Genomic DNA, 24935 nt, shown 5'->3' on the forward strand with positions numbered 1-24935 from the left:
ATACAAATTTTATTTGTAATGCTCATCTTAACTGCATACTGCCTTAGGTGACAAAATAATGGGTGACTAATTTAGTATGCATACTGTCTTAGGTGACAAAATAATGGGTGAATAATTTATTATGCATACTGCCTTAGGTGACAAAATAATGGGTGAATAATTTATTATGCATACTGCCTTAGGTGACAAAATAATGGGTGACAAATTTATTATGCATACTGCCTTAGGTGACAAATTAATGAGTGACCAATTTGCTATGTTTTCTTTACTTGATAACATTCTGAGTTCAGAAAATTTAGAAAGATCAGTATTATATAAAGAGAGGTATATGAGCCACTGAAAGATCTTGTTTTTTAGTTAAAAGATATGGCTTCCTCTTCCTGTTATGGCAGTAAATGTCAGTCTTTGTAACACTTTCACTTGACAGAAGGAATAAAAATCTAGCACGCTGAGTAAAATTATATTTTACTAGGAGTAGGACACAGAAAGTCTGTGTCTTCTTTTCAGTTTGTCAGTATAAGCAGTCATCTTTTCATTAACCTGAAACAGTTTGTCAGTATAAGCAGTCATCGTTTCAGCAGCCTGAAACAGTTTGTCAGTATAAGCAGTCATCTTTTCATTAACCTGAAACATTTTGTCGGTATTAGCAGTCATCTTTTCATTAGCTTGAAACATTGTCAGTATAAGCAGTCATCTTTTCATTAGCTTCAAACATTTTGTCAGTATAAGCAGTCATATTTTCATTAGCCTGAAACATTTTGTCAGTATTAGCAGTCATCTTTTCGTTAGCTTGAAACATTGTCAGTATAAGCAGTCATCTTTTCATTAGCTTTTCTTGTCCCCTCCCCTTCCCTCATTTGTATTTCGAAAAATAAGACAGACCAAAAAAAGTTAGATTTAAAAAAAACATTTTAAATATAGAAAAATTACATTAACTGCATGAAAGTCATCTTTATTCACCTAGAAACAAAATTTTATTTCTCTACCTTTTAAAGTTTCTGATAAATTCAGTTAACAAGGTTTTTGTCACAAGTGTGAAAATTCTTAAAAGTTATAAAATTTGTATAAAAAAATCACATTGAAGAATTGCTACAATGGTCAGAAAATCAAATTTGGTTACCTACATATTAATACAAATATGCATAAAAAAATTGTATTTGTCTGTTTGTTAGATAAATGTACTTACGATTGTTGCATAAACATGCCTACAAGGTGTTTGTAAAAACAAGTGTAAGTATTGAAAGAAGTTCAAAGGTATTATGTAAAATGTTGAAAATTAAGGTCACAATCACCAGAACCTATCAGGTCTTTAACCACTCCAAGGTATCTAAATATTGAATTTGGTCTGGTTTGGTTAAATTGTCTTTTAAGCTATTTTGCTTTCAAGAAAATATGACAGATGATAGACAGTGCAACACCAAAACATCTTCTTTTGGTGGGGTGAGTGGGAGGGCATACACTACTAGGGTTGTCACATTTACACAAGTTGTAAATGTTTTCATGACTGAGAGTCCATGGAACAATCTCTTTTAAATGCAGACACTGTCACATAAGAATTCAACAAAAAGAGAACTTCATGAGTGCAAATTGAATATTATTTCTTCATTATAAATGGTGTTAAAAGGAAAGTGTGTAAATTGAGTTGGCATATAGTGGGCGTCAAATGTATTCATTTTAATTGCAATTTTTCATGGCTATACAACATTTATATAGATAAGACTTTAGCAATTGTAGGTATATACTGGAAAGTAAAGCAGAATGTATTTATTTGTTGTTTACAAGTTTACATTCATGATAAAGTTATTTGAAATTTCTGCATAATTTCTGCATGAACAATCTTTCTAATGAATCAGAATGAACTTCCATTGAACATAATGCATGTTGACTCTAATTCAGTTTAACTCAGTTCCTTGATTTGTCGATAAAATACTATCTTTCAAGTATGTAACTCTTACTGTTATCCAGTGGTAGCAGAGAAAGGGATGTAACTCTTACTGTTATCTAGTGTTAGCAGAGAAAGGGATGTAATTCTTACTGATTTTCAAACTGGTAGATCGATGGGTTCAGGGCCTTATTATGTTGTTATTCCTTGACAGTGTTTTCAGAGAGCTTCTGTTGTGAATCTGTTTGAATTAAGTCGGAACTTTCACAGTCGTGGCCCTGGCTGGTTAATGGATCGGTACATACAGCAGCAGGAACCATTGCATAATGTACATGGTATACCACAGACTCCTGCGCACACATCAAACTTTCGATCCCCACCCTTCACACCCCTTCCAACACAAATCACAAGGTTTGAGCCAACAGAAGATGGCCGTCCACTACTGACAAGGGAAAGAGAAGCTGAGGTGTGACCATGGTAATATGGATAAATAGTGATCGCAATTTAGAAATTTTGAACTTGCATGTGTATTGACTCTTTTATAATCGTAGAGGCATGACAGGAGTGTATCTCAAAGCAGTATTTCATGTCCTCTAGTGTTCAAGAGCATTACCTTCATTTGACTCCAGTCACAGATGTGACATTGTTTATTTGTTACCACAAATCATAGCCATTTTGGAAATGTTCCATTATTTATCTAATCAAGGTGGAATTTAAGTGATGGTGTATGATGTGTCAAAAGATGATTTAAATATGAAACATTTTAGATATTATGTATATATTAGTATATATTGAAATATATTAGTATATATTAGTATATATGGAAAACTGTTTAGTGGTTAAATGCAGACATAGAATTTCAAATGAGAGAATTGAAGCATCGTTCAAGGATTACCCATTATGGGCTACTGATACTCTACTATGAAATCAGTGAATGTCATGTAAAGTGAACACTATCTCCGTAGACCGTATCTTACTTAAAGTTTGTTTATGTGATGTTACAATATCCTTTTATATGACTTACCTTATTGTAAGATGTGTGACAGTATACTTAACCGTATGAAACATAACAACATTATGCCTTGCTTCATGCAACATTTAACAGTGTATTATTTCATGAAAAATGTTACAGTGTGCCTTGCTGTATGAAACATGTAACAGTATGCCTTGGTGTATGAAACATGTGACAGTGTGCCTTACTTTTTTAAGCATGTGACAGTGTGCCTTGCTGTATGAAACATGTAAGAGTGTGCCTAACTTTATGTAAAATGTGACATTGATCCCTACTATATGAAACATTTAACAGTATGCCTTGGTGTATGAAACATGTCACAATGTGCTGTACTTTTTTAAACATGTGACAGTGTGACTTACTTTATGAAATGTGACTGTGTGCCCTGATGAAAAGGCTTGGTAATATGGATTACTACATACTGTATATACCCACATACAAATCAGATCCAATTGCAAACTGCTACTTTTCTCAGAAATTGTGAGTATTAAAATCGTTATGTCTTTAATCTGCTGAAAGATAAGATAAAACTATGGCATTGATAAAATGTGACCTGGCACTTGCGATTTACATTGCTAGTCACATGAGCACGCAAATCTAACAACCCTCCTTTTCAAATGTTGTAGAGAAAAAAATATTAAATGAAGGTCATATACTTCTTGTAATAAAAATACAAAAATGAAAGAACACAACATTTTCCATATTTATATATTCCGAGAACAACTTCTCGAGTTTTGTTATATCCCATGACTACAGTGTTGACATGTGCTCTCTGCTTGATAAATCAGACTGGCCAGATTGCTGGTTTTTTCACAAATGTATCTGACTTTCACTTAATGTAATTGAACTTCTGTACAACATTAGAAAGGAGTTTGTTGTTGATATCACATGACTATTTCTATAAGATGCATATATATATATTTCAGTAGAATTCTTTAGAATTAAAGGTTTGAAAGGAAACAAAACTAATTTATGTTCATTATCTTGTTCCCACTTAGCAACATAATGCAGGTCAGCAAAATAAAGTTAGAATTTTTATTCTGTATTTTGAAATGACTTTACATTCCAATTATAGGAATATAATCAAACTTGTTTCATGTGATATATTTTGTGGTTTTGTACAGGAGCATCTTTTTTTACTTTTTGGAGAGCCTTGAAAGAGAAACATCTTTAGATTTAGAAAATACATGTTTTATAATCTAAAATGTTCTTTAATTTCATTCAGTAATGGTCATACGTGAATCTTGAAAAAATTTATTTCATCCTGGAAAACCCTGGAAATTTATCTTTAGAAAAGTGTGGGAACCATGATTATATAAAGACATATCAGGGTCCCTGTTGTTTGCAGTTAGTCTTGATTTACGATCAAGTATATATGGTAATAAAAGTAGAAAATGACACCCTTGATCTATGAAGGATCAATATTTATGATGTAAATGACGATAATCCTAAGGTTGATGCTTATATATTATTCCCTCATCAAATACTGTCCATAAATTATATTGTCTTATAACGAAACTGCATCATTGTGAAGTACATGATGCATAATGAAATGGAATCCACGATCATGTCTTATAAATAGGAACTGTGTAATAATGAGGGGCCTTATAATGAGTGGGACTGCTGCATCATGTATCAAAATGATTTATATTAGCAGTAACTTTTTTCTCTTGCTCAGTTTAGTATTTATCACACACACACACACACACACATATATATATATATATATATATATATATATATATATATATATATATATATATATATATATATATATATATATATATATATATATATATATATATATATATATATATATATATATATGGTTTTATGGCATGTCAGCAGATTCCTGGCTATATATTACCAGCTCAAATTAAGTTGTAGAAGTATGAAGGTAAATGTTGAAAAAAGAACATGAACCCTTAAAATAAATACACACATGGTCTTACAGTTATAAAAAGATAAAACCAATGTTAAAATTCTTTACAACATAAAATAAAAGTAACAATTATACAACCCTTAAAATATGGGATCAAAAGTTGCATCAGATTTAAACTGTTTTGAAAAATAATGAGTTTTTTTATTATTATTTATGTTATATAGTTGAGGAATAATATGTATCATGTTTGTGTGAATGAGATAGAGAGAGGAGAGAGCCATGTCTTCAACAATTTTTAATGTACTGTAGTGTCATCTTTGCTGAGCTCAATTTTTGTGGTTTTGTATAAAAGAAAGGTTTTTTCATGGGTACTTCAAGTTGTGGTTTTGCCTGTCAAGGTTTGCATATTAGTAGGCATTTATTTCATGGTTTAACCTCTATAAATAACCCAAATAAAGAATACAAAAGAATAAATCTATGCTGATGCAAATGGTGGTCATTTTATGTTTAAAACAATACTACCACCTGTATGAGCACAAATCAATGACCTGGCAAGTTCAATACTTACACCTTGTTTTTGACCAAGTGAACAATATCAGTCGAAGCCGACGCAGCCAACAACACTAAAATAATACTTCCATCTCTATTAGCACGAATAAAACACATGTCAAGATTAATCACTTTTGCTATGCTTTCATTTGAGTGCTCAACATCAAAGGAAGCCAATGGAGCCAACAACAGTAGGCCAATTGGTTATTAAAGAAGAAATAAAGTCACACTTCCATGATTGGTATGCTAAACAGGTCATGGACGCCATCGCAGAAAAAGATGTTACTGGTGACGATCAGTGCACAGTATTAGTAAACCTTGCAACTTCATTAATCAAGCCAATTCACGCTGCATGGATAATTGCAGCTCATGCAACAACGAGTGAAAGATCGGACCTGATTATCGGTGGTTTTGAGAAGCTGGACTTGATTAATTCAGCAATTTGGGGATTATTTACCTAAGAAGTATTTGTGAATACCATGAGACTTGATTGACACAAAGTTAATACAACAGTTTTGTCGAAAAATCTGTGAAGTGTGAGCTTTAATACTCTGCTGTAATTAGTTTATATACATAGTATTTCATTAATAATAGTGTTTCAAGAAATAGTTATAGTATTTTACAGGATTGTTGTTCTTTTGGATTTAAAATGCATGGATAAAACGAAATGTGCTTTCAGAAGGATTAAAATGTTTCAACAACAGTTGAATGAAGGATCAATTTAAAAAAGTATTAATTTTCATGAACTGTTATTTTGTATTATTTTTTCTTTCATTTTCAGTATTACTATTGTTTGAATACCTTAAGTTTTTTCTATTTTTTCTCTATTCTTACATACCTCACATATCGATTTAAGGCAGTGAGTGTAAAATTACAGCTAAATTACAGCTAATTGCATTGAAACGATATAAAATGATTTATAATTCTTATTACAAAACATTAAAATAAGAAATAAAACAAACTCGTGTAAAAGGTAATTTTAGTTACCAGATTACACTATTGACCTTGAGTTATCAAATACTAGTAGCTGTGTTAATCTCTGGGAATGAAAGGGGTGGGGGGCATCATCCTATGTGGCTCATTTTTCATTGGGGATTTAAATTCTTGGTTCAGGGCAACCACAAAAACCACAAAAATTGGTCCCCCACAAAAATTGATGATACTACAGTACTTGAATCCTGTCCCTTGTTTATGACAGGCATGTTGTTTTGTGCATTTAAATTTATGATGTGTGTCTATTTGGAATCTTTACTTTTGTGGCAAACATTTTTAATTGAGAAGGGTATTTCTTGATCGAGTCATTAGTGATATTTTCAACTAAATAAATATGATGAATTTTTATTGATGAGGTAGAGAGATCTGAGTTTAATGACTCGTTTTTAAACAATGTTTTGCACCATAGTGATGTTAAAATATTTTTCAAACCTTGCCACACTAAAATGTAATATTAACTTGAATTATAAATTTTTAATGCATTTTCTATTGAAGTGTTTTCTGGTATGATACAATATAAAAGTCTTTTTTCTATTTTTTAGTTAAAAATATAGCTTAAAATCCTTAAAAAGTTGTCAGTGACTATTGATATCCTTTTTATTTAGGGCTCTCTCACATTCCATTTCCAAATTACTATATTTGCTCAATTCTACTGAGCATTTGACAAGATGTTGCTTCAAAGTTATTGAATATTTTGGCAACATCGACCTTATTTAATTGCAGATTTGCTTCAGTTGTAGAACTTCAAAAGCTTTCATTTTTCTGTCCATTTTAGTATTATTTTTTTAGGAGTTTATGAGAAGCCATTTAGATATTTTTATATTTTCAGTAATGTTAGATACATTTGACAGTAGATAAGCATAGCTTGTACAACTTCAATGGTTTGTATGCTAGAATGCTGTCAAACTTTGAAAATTTCTCTAGCATGGTTTATGTGAAGCTGTTGCTCAGTTTTCTATATTTAGTAATGGCAGCCATTTGTAGCAGATGAAACAGTCTTGATGCCAGGATGCTTTCAGAAAAATATAGTTTTTGAGAAGAAGGTACATACATTTTTTGTTGGTTTCTATTTTAAGTCATGACAACTAAATATGTCAGATTGGCATACTTTGTATAAAATTAACAAGTCTTAAGGCAAAAATGCTCCCTCTACAATTTTGGTTTAAATGGTCAAGTGGTTTAAGAAAAATTTTAAATATCCAATCACACATGATGGACAACAGAGGATGCATGCTGAAAGAAGTTCCATACCAGAAGTTTGGCCTTTACAGCTGGACAAAGTAAAAATCAAAGATCATCTGCATACAAGACATTAATAATGAGTTAAATAACTTTCCTGGGAAAGTGTGACCTGATTCACCTACTGTTTGCATTCACGTATGTGTATTCACCCATTGTCCTTATTCACTTAATGTATTCACCAATTGTCCTGACTTGCATATTGTATTTGTATTGTTTTAATTCATTCACCTTTTGTCCCGACTTACCTATTAAAAAACTCAAATCTGCATGTGACATTTCTTTATTCTTAACAGATAAATGAATTAAGGATAGATGAACAAATGAACAACACAGCAATTGATCCAAATTTTCAGTTTATTTGGAATTTGTACAAAACTAGCTAATCATAATCCAGCTATCTAACAGCCAGATTATAAATGCAGACTTGCATACTACACTTCATTGATACAGTCAAAACATTTTTACATTAGTAAGATTGAAAATAAATACTCAGAAATATACAATCCTGCCAAGTGTGACATAAAACCACTACTCCTCAAGGCCAAATCTGATTATGCTTCTATTCTGCTGTTAGACATATTGGTGTTTGTGCACACGTCTTTGTCCCATAATTTTGAGACATTTTAGTGTAAAGCCAATGATAAAAGCAAAAATATGTTAAAGTGGGTTGGGGTGGGGTAGGCTTCAGGTTCTCCACCACCATTTCAAGTCTTCAACACTGACATGTACTAAGAGCATCCATGTATTGTGTCTAGCTTGAACGTTTTGTGCCTGACATGTTTTGTACTCAGACAAGTTTCATAATACCAAGATTTACCATTGTATGATGTAACCCACATGTTTGAGTCCATGTTGTTGTTTAACATATATGTAAATACCAAAATAATTACTAATTTCTTGCACTGCAAAAAACAATTGGCTACTGTCTTAAAATAATTGCTTGGTTAGGGACTGCCACTTCCAAGGGACAGAAAAAAAATAGATGTTTTTGCTGGAAAAATTGGTACTTCTGAGTTGGCTAAATCATGCAATATAATAAGTAAAATGAACCAACTACACTGTATAAGGTTTGTGCATTTTAAGACAAGAATATGAATCAAATCAAGACTTGGCATACAAAATTTATATTCTGTGATGAAGTAATGGCTTTATGTAACTGCCTGTAACCATGGTTGCCAACAAAAACACAACATTAGGAAAGAAGGCTGCCTCATACACAGAAGAGTTCTAATGGGAGGTAATACACTGATACATTGCAAACATGACTAGAAATGTTTACCTTGTCATGAATAAATACTTTTTCCCCCCAATTACAGATCAATACCTCCAGAATATTTTACATGGTTTTCATGCAGAAATATACTGCTGTTATGACATTAGGTTACATGAATGCAGTTCAACTCTGTCCACATAGGTCTTTGCAGTAAAAACTTTGTGTTTATAACCTGACAGAACAGTGTAAGCAACAATGTTTTGGTAAGGAATAAAGAACTTTGCATATTTTCGCATTTTCACAGAAAACTAAGTCTGTAAAGCAGTTGTGACAGCTATGTCATGTGGAATTTCTGCTGAATGATATTATCTGTGATAATATTGTTGTAACAATGAAAGAACAAAGCAAAAGCTCCACCTGCTTGAACACAAAAGTGCACAACTACACCATAAGAAATAAACTTGTATAAAGTGTCCTTTTCTATTCAATTACTTAACTTTTGATAATACTGCATGTGACAATATTATCATAACAAAGAAATGAAAGCATAAGGCAAGACTTTATCTGCTTCAATATTATATACTCTTTTTGTCAATAATTTCTAATCAGGGAGGCCTTATTGGTGAAATAAATATTCAAGAAATGTTGCAAAGCAAAACAAACAGCTGGTCTGTTAAATAAAATATATACAAACTGTAAATTGTATACTTGAAAAAATACGAATTCAATCATGTTGCACCAATGGAAACAATTTATATACTAAAGAAATAGCATATTAACAATAAATAAGTTCCCTACATAGTCGCAATGGATAAAACAATACCCAATAGTACTGCCATGCAGATATGTGCAAAAGAGAATTAAAATTGGTATTAACATATTTTAAATTAAATAAACATTGGCTGCAATTGCATGTACTGACCTAGTTTTTCTGCAAAAAGGTAAAAATATACAAAACTCGTCCAGTGAATGTTGCTAGTTTACTGTCTAATATGATGAGTTCATTTGGATCAGTTGGCAGTGGTCATTCTCAAGAAACCCTGTAAATGGCACTTATCCAAAAAATTATTAATTAAAAAAAGTTATCACACAGATGTTGTACAAAACCTACTTGGACAGAATTTAGTTTTAAATAAGCCTGGTTAAAAACAATGTGAACCTCGGTACCAGTTTATACCTGCTTATAAGTCAAGTCAAACTGCAAACAACAAAGATCCAGTTCTGCCATAGCATAATGCACCCGCAAATCAGGGTCTATGTTGTTTGTTCTAATGACTGCTTCTAAAAAAACTGCACAGACCCATCTTGGCCAGTGCATTATGTGGCAGCAGATCTGGGTCTGTGCAGTTTGCAGTTGGACTTGTCTTATAAGCGAATATATAAGATATATGGCTATCAAAACCCTGACTCTAAATTTGAACAATATTGATAATAACAAAAGACAATACTGACAATAACAAAAGACAATGTCGACACTGCAACAAGAAAAGTGACACCTGTATCTCACTATCATCGCAAGTGGATAAAACAAAAATGGATGCCATCATTATCTGCACGTAACTTGCTTATGTTTTATTTAAAACAACAGTTAATTACAAAAATACTTCTTATAATGAAGAGTTATCCTAAAGTTTGCATCCGACTTAGGTGTAGGAAACTAAAACTGAAATAAAAAGAAACAGCAAAGCTGAAGTAAAATAATACTGTTCAGAATGAGGTATAAAGAATTCATGGATTGATACAAGATAAAATGTCAGATATCGTGCATTAATTATGGAATATTCTTGGCATTCAATTACAAATGGCCCAATTTAACTATATTTCTCATGATTTCTTCTCAGATTGAGAGTTTACATGATTTTACTATTTATATTTTTGAAAACATTCCCAATTGTTTAAGATCCAGTCAGTAAAAAGGATGAAAAGTAACTTTTTAGCTTTAAAATTAAGCACTGGAAAATCATTATTTTGAGATTTTGTTTTAGGAAATCAAATTTCAGAAAATTGTGAATTTTTCCGTCAAGAGTTTTTTTTTTCTTCCCTCAGAAGCATTCTAGATATTACGACTATTTTAATTCCTCCATGCATGCCAAATTTTCAGTGAAAATTTATTGTTGGCAACAAGTCAATATATTAAGATCACAGTCTGAAGAATGCTTAGTAAAAGTGTAATGAAAGTATGCAAAGCACACTTGTCATGAAAATAAGTTACAGTCAATACTTCCTAATACCTTATTACTGCTGAGTTGTCTCCCTTCAATGTTATATCAACCATCTTAAAGGAAAATACATCCATCTGGCAAAAGTTTAAGAATATTAGTTATGAATAAATTTGAGTTTACAATTATCCTTATGCAAAAAGATACCTGAAACTTTATAATTTCTTTTAAGCTGCCTTGTGGAACATTAAATTTACTGCAAATAAATCTATGCTCCATCGAAACTTACTGATGTAAGAGTAGACCAAGGAAAACAACTCCAAGTTACTCATTTTCCATTTAAGAAATCCTTTCACTAACAATACAATTAACCTAATTACTGATTCTGTTCCATTAGAGCTTTAATCATTTATGATCTTCACTTAAATTTTAAGCTGATTCAACTAAAAAATGTTCGAAGTACAATATATTAAAAACTTTTTGTTTCATCAGTCTTCATTATGTTAAGATGCTGTTCAAATTCTTGATCCTTCACATAACAACGTAATCTGATTTAATTTAAAACAGAAAAATTTAGTAACTCGCCTTTTGACACATTAAATTCTGTAAAAATCAAAAATTTTTACAATGAAAACTTTTGCATATTAACCTTTCATCCTCAAAGTGTACGCCAAATTTATTTTGGCATAATGGATGAAAAATCATTTGCAAATATCAAACAATAAAACATGGTATCAGAGTCTCATCTGTTGCTCCAAATGAAACTCTATTAACCTGTCTACCTAGGATTATGCAATGGTCTACAGACAGCTTGCCATACCATTTGTAAGCTATCAACCAGAATTGCAATTGCCAATATCAAGTAGATAATCAACAGTTTCCATTAGGTCAATATAAATGAACTTTACATACGGACATCAGTTAGGATATGAATTGACAGCAGTAAGATTGCCGAATAAAACAAAAAAGAAAAAAAAACAACAACAGAAGGCTAAAATAAATTACAACAAAAAAAAGAAAGAAAAAAAATTACACAGAAAACATTGGATGAAATAGATACACTGAGGTAACACATGAAGCACTATTAGACCAGTTAGTTTTTCTCTGCCACTTTTTATTGTTTTCTGGCCATGGCAAAGAACAAGTGTGATAAGGCAAATTCAACAGTGGATGGCCCACCCTTACAAATTCTGGATTTTGGGCAGCTCATAACTAATAAATCCTGCGGTCTGATCTTTATACTAATACAGCGAGTTATAACTCCAATAAATCTATGGATTAAATGCAGCAAAGATTTCCAAGCACTCTTAATGTTTATTAGCAACCACCCTCTGAATTTACCATATCTGTCCAGCAGCTGTTTAACTCCTAGATGAACAACTAGTGCTGATCATTCACTACTGAACTGCAACTATCCTCTGCCACTGTCAGTAATGTCTGAGAATAATAAAAAGTGGTGGAGAAGAATTTGTTGGTCTAGTCACTAAGTCTACTTTATTTTCTCAAGTGCTACAGACCAAGATTTACCTTGTATGATGTACCCACAAGTCTGAGTCCATGTTGTTGGTTATAGATGTGATTTCAAGTAAACAGTAAAAAAGATCTGCCGCTGCAATAGGCCATTGTTTGTATTTGAGTGTACATTATGCATGGCTAAGTATCGTATTTGGTTGACTCCTTCATAAGTAACTGTAGATTTGACTGCTACAGAAGTTGTGCCTTGAAAGGCAGAAGCAGTATTCTATTGGAAAATTATTTTTTAATTTTGCCAAAATACAAATATGATAATTGTAAGGTCATACAAATTTCTACAATGAACATCTAATTAAAAGACTAGTAATTTTGTTCGAATCTGTTTTTTTCATCTTTCTTGGCATTTTTTCCTTTCAATTTCATGCCACTGTTCAGGACAAATATTAGCAAACACAAGTGGGTGGGGTCTCCAAGTTAAGCCTCTACTCAAATGACAAATTTCAACAAAAATCTAAACAAGTTCAATGAAGAGGCTAATGCTCTACTGGCCAAAAAGAACTTTCGAGAAATTCAAGACCTTTTAAATGTCATGTGTTGAAAGTATCTTGGATGTTCTCCATTCATAAAAAGATTTTTAAGAGGGCTGTTGTGGTGGCCATATTGGATGTCAGATTGGCACCATTTTCATTTAGGACGAAGTAAATATCACCTCAAACAATTTGGTGAAGCCCATTGCTATGACCATGTATTCATGGTGATTAGTGACAAGATTGTCAAGATGACAACTGTACCAGTCAAATAGCACAAGATTCTTTTAGGACTGACCAGGAATGATAAAAAGTTTGCTGCTAAAAACCTGATGCTGATATGGCCATTCATTTGGGAGGAATCAAGATCACAATATTTTCAAGATGACCACCATGGTGGCCATACTGAAGGTCAGTCTGCATCATTTTCATTTATGACCAAATAAGTTAGAACTATTTTCATCTATGACCAACTAGACATCACAAGATATTACCATCCAATCAGGAGTAGTGATAACAAGATTTTCAAGCCAGACACTGATGGTGGCCATATTGGATGTCCAAGTTGTACCATTTTCATTTACAGCCAACTATACCATGAGGTGAATGTGTGTGTAAAGTTTCAGTTGAATCTTCCAAGTTGTTTAGGAAGAGTAGTAATAACAAACTTGTACTAACTGATGGATCAATGATGGACAACAGACCATTGAGAGCTATCCTGGTCTACAACCAATTGAGCTATAAAAACTGCTAATGTTCATGGCTTTGCCACCATAATAAAAAGCAACCACTGCATTTAACTTTCCACTAGTAAGTCTTGATAATTCTTATACTGCATTTACTTCCCTATGAGAACCAGTGATACCACTGTAAAGAACACTATTCAGCATTAGGTCCCAAGATTGTATAGTAGCATACATTACAATGGCTTTATTTCACTGATGTAAAATAGAGCAATTTCAGTTTTTAAAAAATGTTTCTACACTCTGGCAATTTATATTTTAGCAATTACAGATCCCAGGAGCTATTATTATATAAGGTGGCATATTCTGAAAGAAATTTTTCCGAGACCCCTAAATCACTGCTCTACCATTAAAAATACCTCCCATAAAGGATGTAATCAAGATAGCATAAAATTTAACAGACTGGTATAGTTTTACTAAAGCAGAATTTGCTGGGAAATTTTTGTTGTTGCTGTGATGCACAGCAATTAGAGGGAAATGAAAAGAGATCAACAAAATATCAAGCAAACAAAATAAATGATCAAACTAAACATGAAATTGAGCTATGTACAAAATGTAAATTTACACAAAAGCTGACAAATAAACTTACTACCATAGTAGACATACATTTCTGGCATACACAGTCAATTTTTTAATAGAAACACAACAAGATGGAGACCATACAGAACTAAACGAGGTCTGAAGATTTGACAATGTTATTTCGCACTGATATTGGCTATGTGAAAGAAAAACTGAACTTCTAAAGACAGCATACAATTTTAACACACTTGCTTTAGGAACATAAACTGGCAAAAGTAAATGTTTCACAATTGTGCTTTGATGAATATAGGAAGGTAGGAAAAAAAAGGATTAAATACTAAACCAGCCAGTTGCTGGCAAGTTGAGGAAATTGCATTGAACAGGTTTATCCAAAAAACAAAGTTAAGAAATCTCATGCACATTAGCATAATCAGACTTGCAGACTGAGTGGTATCTCACACATGTACTCAGCCAATATGATTATCAGACACACTATGCATGATACGAAAACTAATTTGGTTTCAGAGGTATTTTGCATGCCAACTCAAGCAATCGGATTTTCCGAGACATCTTGCATATCAGCTCAGTTAATCTGACAAAAGAAAACTTAACATGTTGTTTTGAATAATTGACAAATCCCCAAGCTCCAGTTATACTCACTTATAAGTTGGCTCCAACTGAACACAGCAAAGACCCTAATCTCTTGTCACATACTGTGCTGGCAAATCAGGGTCTATGATGTTTATTCTACTGATCAACCCTAACAAACTGCACTGATCTAGATCTGCCATCACATTAAACAATGGCAGATGTGGGTCTAAGCAGTTTGCATTTGGATCTAACTTGTAAGCAACTGTATATGGTACCTAGCACCAGATGTCAATCAAGCATTTTTTTAATGCTACATTCCAATTTACAGCTGTCACTCTCAAGCCAGCTGTTTGATTTATTACATAATAACATCCAGGTGTAGAGTTTGTCCAATGTTAAATCGGCATGGTTAATTGATGACCTGTCACCATAACCTATTCACTATGTAACATGTATGAATTCAAACTGTTATAACTTCACTACCTTTTATCCAAATTTTGTGAATTTTCTTCGTTATAACTCCAAAATTTACTAATGAATTGGTATTAGTCTAAAGAAACATTTGCTTTTAAAGACAATGCTGTGCTTATTAGAAGCTTTGATTGTTTCTGATTGGGGACTGGTCAATTAGGTATACAATGCATCACAAAAAATGCCTGCACATTTTTTGTGTCCATTCCAGGAAGGACAGAAATTGTTCATGGCTGACAACACAAAAACCAAGAAAGTATTAATAAACCACTGAAAACCAAATGAAAATATTGCACATATACCAAAATGAGGTATACTATCAAGTTTGATTATTTGTGTCAGTTGATGAAAGAAACTGTTAACACCACTTGCAACACTGCTTTCAAAATTAACGTCTGCTTTGGAGCTCTATTTTAACCTAAATAAATACAGCCACACACAATCACTAAGCAATTCTAGTCCAATCTACTACAAACTCAATTTCATTATCCCATGGTTTGCATAAAATGAACCAGTTTCTCCAAACTAACCTTGTCAATATGCTGACTCAGCAACATATCATAACAAGATTAAATAAATAAGAAAAATAAATTAAGTCAGTAACTGTATTCAACATGCAAACAATAATATATTTTTTTAAATCCAAAATATATTCAAGAGAAAGCGTTGATATAGAATAATATCCATGCTATCAAAATATGATTTAATTGGCTTTATGTAGCAATGTTTTCACTTTTACAATACACTATTTGAATTAAAAAAACTATTCTTTGAAAACTGCCAAAATTCTTTGTAATTTCCCTGCCAAATTATAGATGGAAGCTGGTATTCAGCCCTAGTCCAACCATATTAATATTTAAAAACCACCTTTAAAATCAAAAGTGATAAAAACCTTTTCTGCCATTTAAATCTATGTACATAATTATACATTAATTATAGGCAAAACAGAAAATTGCTATTTCTAACAAAATGAAAAGCAGAACTTTATCAATTAACTCATCCAACAGGCACTGTGTTTAGAAAATGCCAAACTTGACAAATTTGTCAAGTACATGATGATATCTCTAAAGATTACAAGTTTCTGAATTTTCACATTTTAATTTTTGTATTGAGGCTTTAACATTATGCCACTGAAACTTCCAGCTTTCTATTGTTTTCTCTGCAAAAAGTACAATGTTCCATTCACTATGTGATCTTGTTGATTCATGTGATGATTAAGATAAAACAGAGGTTAGAGGAAGTGTAAAATGAAAGATCACATGGTACAGGATACTTGGGTACAAATTTTTGTGTAAACACTGGATGTGGCTGGGTTTTTTTTTTCTTCATTTTTCTAACACAAGTTAAATTGCAACATTTAACACAAAAAATTAAATAAAACAATACTGACCTTTGAATCAGTGAACATGAAGATTTATGCAGCAGTTTACTTACCATTTTGACCCACATTTAATGTCAACAAGTCTAATTACCTACGATGTGTACAGGTACTTAAACTTTATGTTCACTTCATCAATGGTCAATAATTATGCAGTGTATATTATTACTTACATGCACCAATTTTCCCCTCAAATATCTTCTACTGAATATGTTGGTTTTTTAAAATTTATTTTAATGGAACTTTTAAGACATCATATCAAGGAAATGCGAGATAATGTGCATTTCCAAGGGATATGTGGAGGCAGCCAAACAGAGTGGGTATCGAGTGTGCAGCCCTTGGATTACAAGTTATACACTTTATCAACTGAGCTATCTCAGTTCCCTGTACTAAATATGTATCAATGGTGACAACTCCAAAAATGTAGTACTAATTATTTATTTCTACAACTAAATGGATTATGCACCACATATCTTTATTTAGCAGGCAAAACATTACTTTACTTCATGGTACTTGAGAAATGAGGTTCATATACCAACTGAATAAATTTAACATCAGGTCTCTCAAAGGAGAAAAATGTAGGGTTACAAATAATAAAACAAACTTATTATTTAAGGGATTTGAAAAAATTCTAAACTGAAGATCTGAAAAAGCTAATGATGGTTATTTAAGAAATTGGTAGTGCATTTCTACTACTCAAAAGTAAACCTCTTAAAAAACCCAAATAAAATGTGAATATTGGCAATAGCATTCATGACAAATCTAATTTCAACAATGTGCACATTAAATAACAGAATATTTAAAAATATTTTATTTAACTGCTGATAAATTTACAACATTAGCAGCTTTTATTATCTCAACTAAAACAAAAAAAATACATTAACTACTCAAGTGATGGTAAAGACCAATGAAAATTTCACTTTATTGTTGTCATTCTGTGTCAAAGTGACCATGTTGTCATTCTGTGTCAAAGTGACCATGTTGTCATTCTGTGTCAAAGTGACCATGTTCAGAGCAAAAACACATACTTTACATTTCCCAGCATACAAGGAGTTTTGCATCTAAAAATATTCCTTTTATTACTGACATTTTTTTTTACAGTCAGAAAATGTATCAGAAATTGAATCTTTTTGTATTAAAATTTTGCATAAAAAGAGATAAAGGACACCCAAATAAGGTTGGCATTCATATGGAAACCGATCCAAGCATTCCCATGCTTTTTTAAAATGGTATGACCATTTCAATCTTAAACTATGACTCTTTCAACAATATAACCATATATATGATACTGTGGTACATGAACCAGTATTTACATTACAAAATTGTTCATTTTAAAGACAAATGACGAATCTCCAAGAATGAAATGATGACCTCCAACCGATTGCCAGCCATCAATCGTCATTTACTCCCAATTCCAATTAGTTGCTACCTACTCTCAAAATGGGCTATGTGTATTTTCTTAAATAATGTCATCTTTGGTGCTAAACTCATCTAAGCATACCATACTTATTCTAATAGATACCCTGGGGGCAGTGCAATTTCCAATGAGGGGGGAATACTGTACATCACTGTCTGACTGAAAACGTTTGTAAACTGTTTTGATATTTCTGACAGTTGTTGGATTACTCATGTACTGTTTTAATTATCTGGAATACCACAATGGATATATATAGATTGATAAAGTAGGAATTTCGTTTTCTTTTGTGGAAAAATTAAGGGGGCTTTTATTAGGATAACTAAGATAAATGGCAGAGTGCTTTTAGTGATGCTATGATATCTAACAAAACTGTATTATGTACAGTACACAAATCAAACTGCTATAACCATCTTCACCCAGTTTTGAGTATGAACTATGCATCACTTATAAAATGTTTAAATTATGAAAAGAATGCTAATTATCTTAGAGCTGGGGATTCATATATTCTGATATGATTCCTAATACCATTTTGTTCTAGAGGAATAGTCCCATTGACCATTTTGCGCATACCACATTTTTCTGCATGTAATATACAGCTATCAGACTGCAAACAGAATAGACCCACATATCATTGCAAATAAGAGTTTAGTTTGGTGTCATGTTTTGCAACACAGCAACATCAGTCAATTACTTGCTGCCATGGCAACTGTAGTAAATGCCTTGCTATGAAAACACTGACCAGCTGACCAGGACCGATCTGATGGTTGGATTTGAACCTTCAGCCTTTCTGGTCACAAGCTGGGCACACAAACCACTGAATAATGCATTTCTGTAAATTTTCACACACATAGTATTAATTATTATTTCAAGCATATAAATACAGATAAATAAAACCCACTAATTATCCTTTCTTAGGAACCTAAACGTTGCAAATTTTAAAAAAATGAAAAGTGTTTTCTGCACAAAAAATTAGTACCAAAAATATTTGAAGGATTGATGGCGTATGTGAATTTACAGACTGTTTAGCACCTGCTAATCAAGTGACTATGGCTACTCTAATCAGCAACTTTACTCAACATTTTATGTAACAAATGTTATGTCAGTTTTGAAAATATTACCTGAAAATGACAAAAGCTGCCTTCTGATTGGTCAGAATATATTTTAGTAAGATTTTTTTGAGTCAAGTTAAGTTTTATGATGAAGGGGTCAGATCTACCAGTATGTTGAGTAAAGGCAGATCTGGGTGTGGGCTATATATACATCCTGATTGCATTTAGGTGATTAGTATACACAACTACTATATACACTCATGTACAAGGTGGATCCAGCTGCACAGACCCAGATCTGCCATTGCATTATGCACTGGCAGATCTGGGTCCATACAAGTTAATCAGAGTAAACAGCAGAAAAAATAACACCGATCATCGTATACCAGTCAACTATGTGACAGCATATCAGTGTCTATGTTGTTTGCAGCTGGACTTGTACGCGAGTATATATGGTAAAGATGATGACTGCATGAGTATCATGAAGCATGACAAGTACAAACTCCTATTTCACTAGGAATATTTCCAATAGCTATTCACGACAATACATACTCCTATTTCACCAGGAATATTTCCAATAGCTATTCATGACAATACATACTCCTATTTCACCAGGAATATTTCCAACAGCTATTCATGACAATACATACTCCTATTTCACCAGGAATATTTCCAATAGCTATTCATGACAATACATACTCCTATTTCACCAGGAATTTTTCCAACAGCTATTCACGACAATACATACTTCTATTTAATCAACCATATCTCCAATCGCTGTTCATTGTTGCTTTGCAAAGTTCAACAAACATTCACTCCACATTTATGATTGTAATTAACTGTCACACGACAATCATGCGACTATGGCATGTAATATTAATAAGATCGTATACTGGACTTGAGTAGATGATGTCCATTTCAGTTAGCTGCAATGGTTGCTATGGCAACACCAGCAGCATTGGATACAGCAGTAATTCATGTTTTTAAACAATGGCCATGATACTTTGTATGAAATCCCTGAGCTGGTTGGCACTTCTTGGAATATTTTCTCAGGAATAAAAATAATCTGTTCCCATGGTAACATAACCATAATAAATTACACATTCACATAAGTAAAAATTAGCCCATGCCACTCATTTAACTCAACTTCAGTCAAATAATTTGTCATTCATGCAATTGGCATCAACTATGAAATCAGTATCACTAACCCGATTTGGTGTTGTGCATTGAAACTGAATGATGAAATTACTGCTTTTTGCATATGGAATTGTTGATACCTAGCTAGTTTAAATGATGTTCACTTTTTTTTCAATTAAGACATAAGCATTGAAAGAAAAGTAGCTCTGTTCATTTACAATAGGCAAATATCCATATATACTTTCAGGATTTACTATATATTTAATAAACAAAACCTGTTCAGATACTACAGTTATATTTCAGTTCAAGTTAGATTTAATTTATCTTCCTGCAAGTATGTGTCTACCATCTTTAGAGTCAACCTTTTCCAGTAATAACACTAACAGGAAATGTTATTTTTCTAAAATACATAAGTTGATTAGTTAGTTTGATTGTTTTATTGGCACTTTTACCAATTACTGGCTATATCATGATAAGGAAATGGCAGCTGAGCACCTTTTCCAAGGACACACCAAGGGAGCTAACCCAGGCTGGTCAGGGCAGGTTTTCAAACTGTGACCCTCGTCTTGCATGTCCATTGCTTTACCACTGAGCTAGCATGGTCACAAATTTGCCACAGAAATGAAATTAACCTTGTACATAATATTAAATATCTGCTCACAAAACCTGCTATTTTATCAAATATAGGGGCTCTTTTAAATTATTTAATTTTTACATGAAATCTATTCCTCCCAAACAGATCATATTGGAGGGCTCCTAAAGATGGCAGACAGTGATTTAAATGGATGCAACTGTGAAGGCCTTTGATCATTTGATGTCATATGAAAAATTTATGAACTATATCTTTAAAAAACCCAATGACACTAAAGATCTTTCAAGACATTCATTCATCGCTTCAGTCATATTTAACATCTTTCTACTGTCAGACTAAAGAGTGTTGTTGAAAGACTAGATTTGTTTGTTGCTGAAACATTCATTCTACTTTTCTATCATGGTTATCTGTAAAATGTTGATCTTGTGCCATTTGATATTTAATATGAATATTAAAAATAAATATCCCCTGATGAATATGTGTATATTATTCTGTTCTCCTGATTCATGATGATGAGTATGGTATTTAGGTGTAATAAATAATGGTCCAGCTTTACTTACAAAGCATCCAATGAAAAATGAGTATGTGATAACAGCTAGGCTATGATTGGCTGTCAGTCTTATGGCATTTTAGCCTCTGATTGGTTAAAAGTGACTACTGCAGATGTAATCTGGTAACCTATGTTGTTTTCCCTTCACAAAAATATACACTTTGATGGGACAAAGTGAAAGACTTTTAGAAACAAAGATGTGGGCAAGCTAACTTAAATATTGTAAATCACTGAGTTTTTACCAGCATAACATTTCTCAAAATTTGGGAACTTAATTTAATTCATAAAAACTTTATTTACCCAAAGAGTTACAACTATACATGACACGTAAACTGTCAAGGAGCAAAGCAAATCCTAAAATTTTGGTGTCACACATTAGCTTAATTACCCAATCTGCATAATTCATGTAAGGTTTAACAACCATATTTGCTCATGTTTAACAAGTGCTTGGCTATAAACACTATACAGTGGGATCCCACTATAATGTGACTCAATACAACACAGTCTCTCATATAACACGGGCCAGGTAAACGATCCCCATATTCTAGATAAATGTAGTTTTTATATTAGAAGAGACTCACTATAAGGCAGTCTCATATATATATAGCACTGTATACTTACAGCTTCCCCTGAACAATGTTAGAATGAGAAACCACTGTACTTATGATTTCAAGAAAACTGCCTCGACCCTGATCTGTGTGCAAATCTGGGTCTAAGCTATTCACAGCTGAGTACATGGTGTACGTGGTCTAATACAATACGAATCAATCTATCTCACACTGAGGTATTTATCAGGCTTAAATTCAACTCATGACTTATAAAAAAACCAACTAATTTTAGTACATTAGTTTTATTATAAAGTTTTCTCTTGGACCCTCTGTGACTTGCACCCCAACCAACATCTGACTAAGTTCAATACTACAAAACTCTACATGAACATTATTTAAATCAGTCAAATATTTTCAAATTTTTAAACCAATCTTCCATATCTCAATGCAAAATCGATCATACCTATTTCCACTCCAAGTGAACTGCATCACTAATGTTATTACTGTGCCATGAATTTGGAACCCAAAATACTTAGGTGTTCATGACTAACTTCATCCAAATGCATGCTGGGACGTTGGACAAGTTTAGTTATATAGTGAGTGAATACCACTGAAAGGACCAGACATGGTAATAATCATATAAGGACGTTTCCGACTCATGCCCAACAGTGTATGCTCAGATGCTGGACAAGTTTATTTGTGATAGTGAGTGAATAACACAGAAATGACCAGATTTGCTAATTGGTCATTTAAAGACATTTCTGACTCTAGTGCAACAGTCTGAAACAGTCCACTCCTTCAAGCACAAACTGATCATTTCATCCCAAAAATAGAAGCTCATGCAGAATCACTATAATCAACAATAATCCATTTCACCTGGAACAAGATGTTCTGAAGTTAACATCAGCTAAGTCATTCATCTGCAGTGGAAATGGATATGATAGTGTTTACACTTAGATATGGAAGGCTGGTTTAAAAATTCAAGATATTTGAAGGAATTTAAGAATATTTTACTTTTATTTTGTATATGTAGATAGGAGAACAAACTACAGAGGATCATACAGAAAAGTAGGGTGAAATAGATCAGACCTATTACCATTTTGTACGATTATCCAGCACTGATATAAAGGATTTCAGACATATATTGTTTTAGCCATAGATCAATCTGTCAGAAGATAATGAACTGGTTCAATTTGGTATTCTACAGCACTGCAACACAAATAGGTTATTTAGTGCCAATACAATGGAGTAAAGTGCATCACACAAAGACATGAATTTTGCCAACCTGGACTGATATGATGGTAGGATTCAAACCCAAATCCTTTCAGTCAAGAGTCTGGCACATTAACCACTAAGTCACTGTGGCTCCTCAAAAGACAGAAAAACCTACTGCATATACTCACTTATAAGACGAGGCGGACTGCAAAGACCCAGATCTGCCACTGCAATAAAGTACTGCCAGATCTGGGTCTGCCAGATCTGGGTCAGTAGAACAAACATAAACCCTAATCTGCGGGCACATTATGCTATGACAGATCAGAATCTTTGCAGTTTGCAGAGTACCTCAACTTATAAGCAGGTACATATGGTAATTTAAAAAATGCATAGATTGAAAACAAATAAGCACACATGAAGTATGGCTGATCAGAATTTCAAGCTTGCACACACATTTTTTTGTGCTTAATAAAGTGTTTGTAAGATAAGATATTAACTGGACAAACTTCACACAAAAATTGGATAATGAAATATGGGTGGATAAGCCATTTTTGATACTCTAGTAAAATAATTCCATACTTTTTTACACCTACTTAATTTCATGACACTATCTGTAATAAAAGTTTTAAATTTCTTACATTCCACTGAAAAGTGTTTTGCGAAACTTGCTTTCTCAACTGTATCTGAGTGCTGATACAGGTGAGACAATAAAAATGGCGCAAAGCATTGGCTCCCCTCCATTTCTGACAAGGTCAGCTGAAATATTTCACTTCATATTTTTGAAAACTGAAAGAATTTCAATTCTAAACAGTTTATTTTTTAACAGGTTGAACAGCTGCTTTTAGAGAATTTTGTATAATGTCTAAATCCACATCAAAGTGTATTAAATCATACAACTTATACTTTACTATTTACATAACATCTGCAATAGCAAACTGACAACACACAAACTACAATGAATCAAAGTTAAGATACATTTACAAGAAATAATATAATACACACAAGATCCTCCAAGGAGGTAAAAATGACTATGTAAATTTCCCTGCAGTAGTAAAACTGGTGATGGATCTGTTACGGAGCATCATCGATGTTGTGACCTATTTTCTGCGATGTTTGCGGTAGCGATGCTGGTGGTAGAGGGCAGGGTGAAGGTTGAGGACCGAGTCCCGAGGTAGTTGGTTGAAAGGAATGCACTGCGTCGTTAGAGACGGTACCTGAGACTCGAGCACCCAGTCATCTGGCAAGCTGAAAATTGCAACCAAAAGGAAAGGATTAAAATAATGTTGACTGCTATCAATTATCAGTTTCTCATCTTTATTACTTTCCAGCATAGTCATCTTTAAAAAAAATTACTTTATACTATCTATATATCTTTATATATATATATATATATAATTACTGCTTAATCTGGGCAGCTTGAACTATTACAATATGATACTGTAAAGAAACTAAATTACAATTCTGTGCTTTAATTCTAGTGTCCCCACTGCCACATCCTCACAAAGATGGAGCCACCTGGGCAGGACAGGTACCCAGTGGTAAGGATTGCCCCAGGGTCAAAATAAGTTAGTATCTGCATTTGTTATTTTATGCCCAGCAAGTATGTACAATGTTACTGGATAAAGATCAAGAAGTTTTAAGCTAAAACATCCTGTGAGGCATAAAGATGAACCCTGGGGCTAGGTCTTGTGATGGGTATGGATTGACCATTGGACTAGGTCCTCTAAGGTGTAAAGATGGACCCTGGGGCTAGGTCCTGTGAGGTGTATGGATGGACCATGGGGTTAGGTCCTGTG

General features: G+C 32.9%; 2 protein-coding genes across 4 annotated transcripts in view; one reads left to right on the forward strand and one right to left on the reverse strand.

The window, feature by feature from the left end:
- The window catches only part of LOC149786870 (uncharacterized), a 65151-nt gene extending 57325 nt beyond the window's left edge, over window positions 1-7826 (forward strand). For all 3 annotated transcript variants that reach the window (XM_089977376.1, XM_089977378.1, XM_089977377.1), the window contains one exon: window positions 2106-7826. In XM_089977376.1, coding sequence (XP_089833502.1) covers window positions 2106-2354 — 249 coding nt within the window. In that variant the 3' untranslated portion in view covers window positions 2355-7826. The remainder of the gene's footprint in view (window positions 1-2105) is intronic.
- A 70-nt stretch (window positions 7827-7896) lies between these two features.
- The window catches only part of LOC149786871 (zinc finger protein aebp2-like), a 192703-nt gene continuing 175664 nt past the window's right edge, over window positions 7897-24935 (reverse strand). The window contains exon 6 of the mRNA XM_089977380.1: window positions 7897-24384. Within this exon, the coding sequence (XP_089833506.1) occupies window positions 24237-24384 (148 nt within the window). The 3' untranslated portion in view covers window positions 7897-24236. The remainder of the gene's footprint in view (window positions 24385-24935) is intronic.

Source organism: Sinohyriopsis cumingii, chromosome 12 (genome assembly GCF_028554795.1).
Source record: "Sinohyriopsis cumingii isolate HCF-2022 chromosome 12, ASM2855479v2, whole genome shotgun sequence".
NCBI lineage: Eukaryota > Metazoa > Mollusca > Bivalvia > Unionida > Unionidae > Sinohyriopsis > Sinohyriopsis cumingii.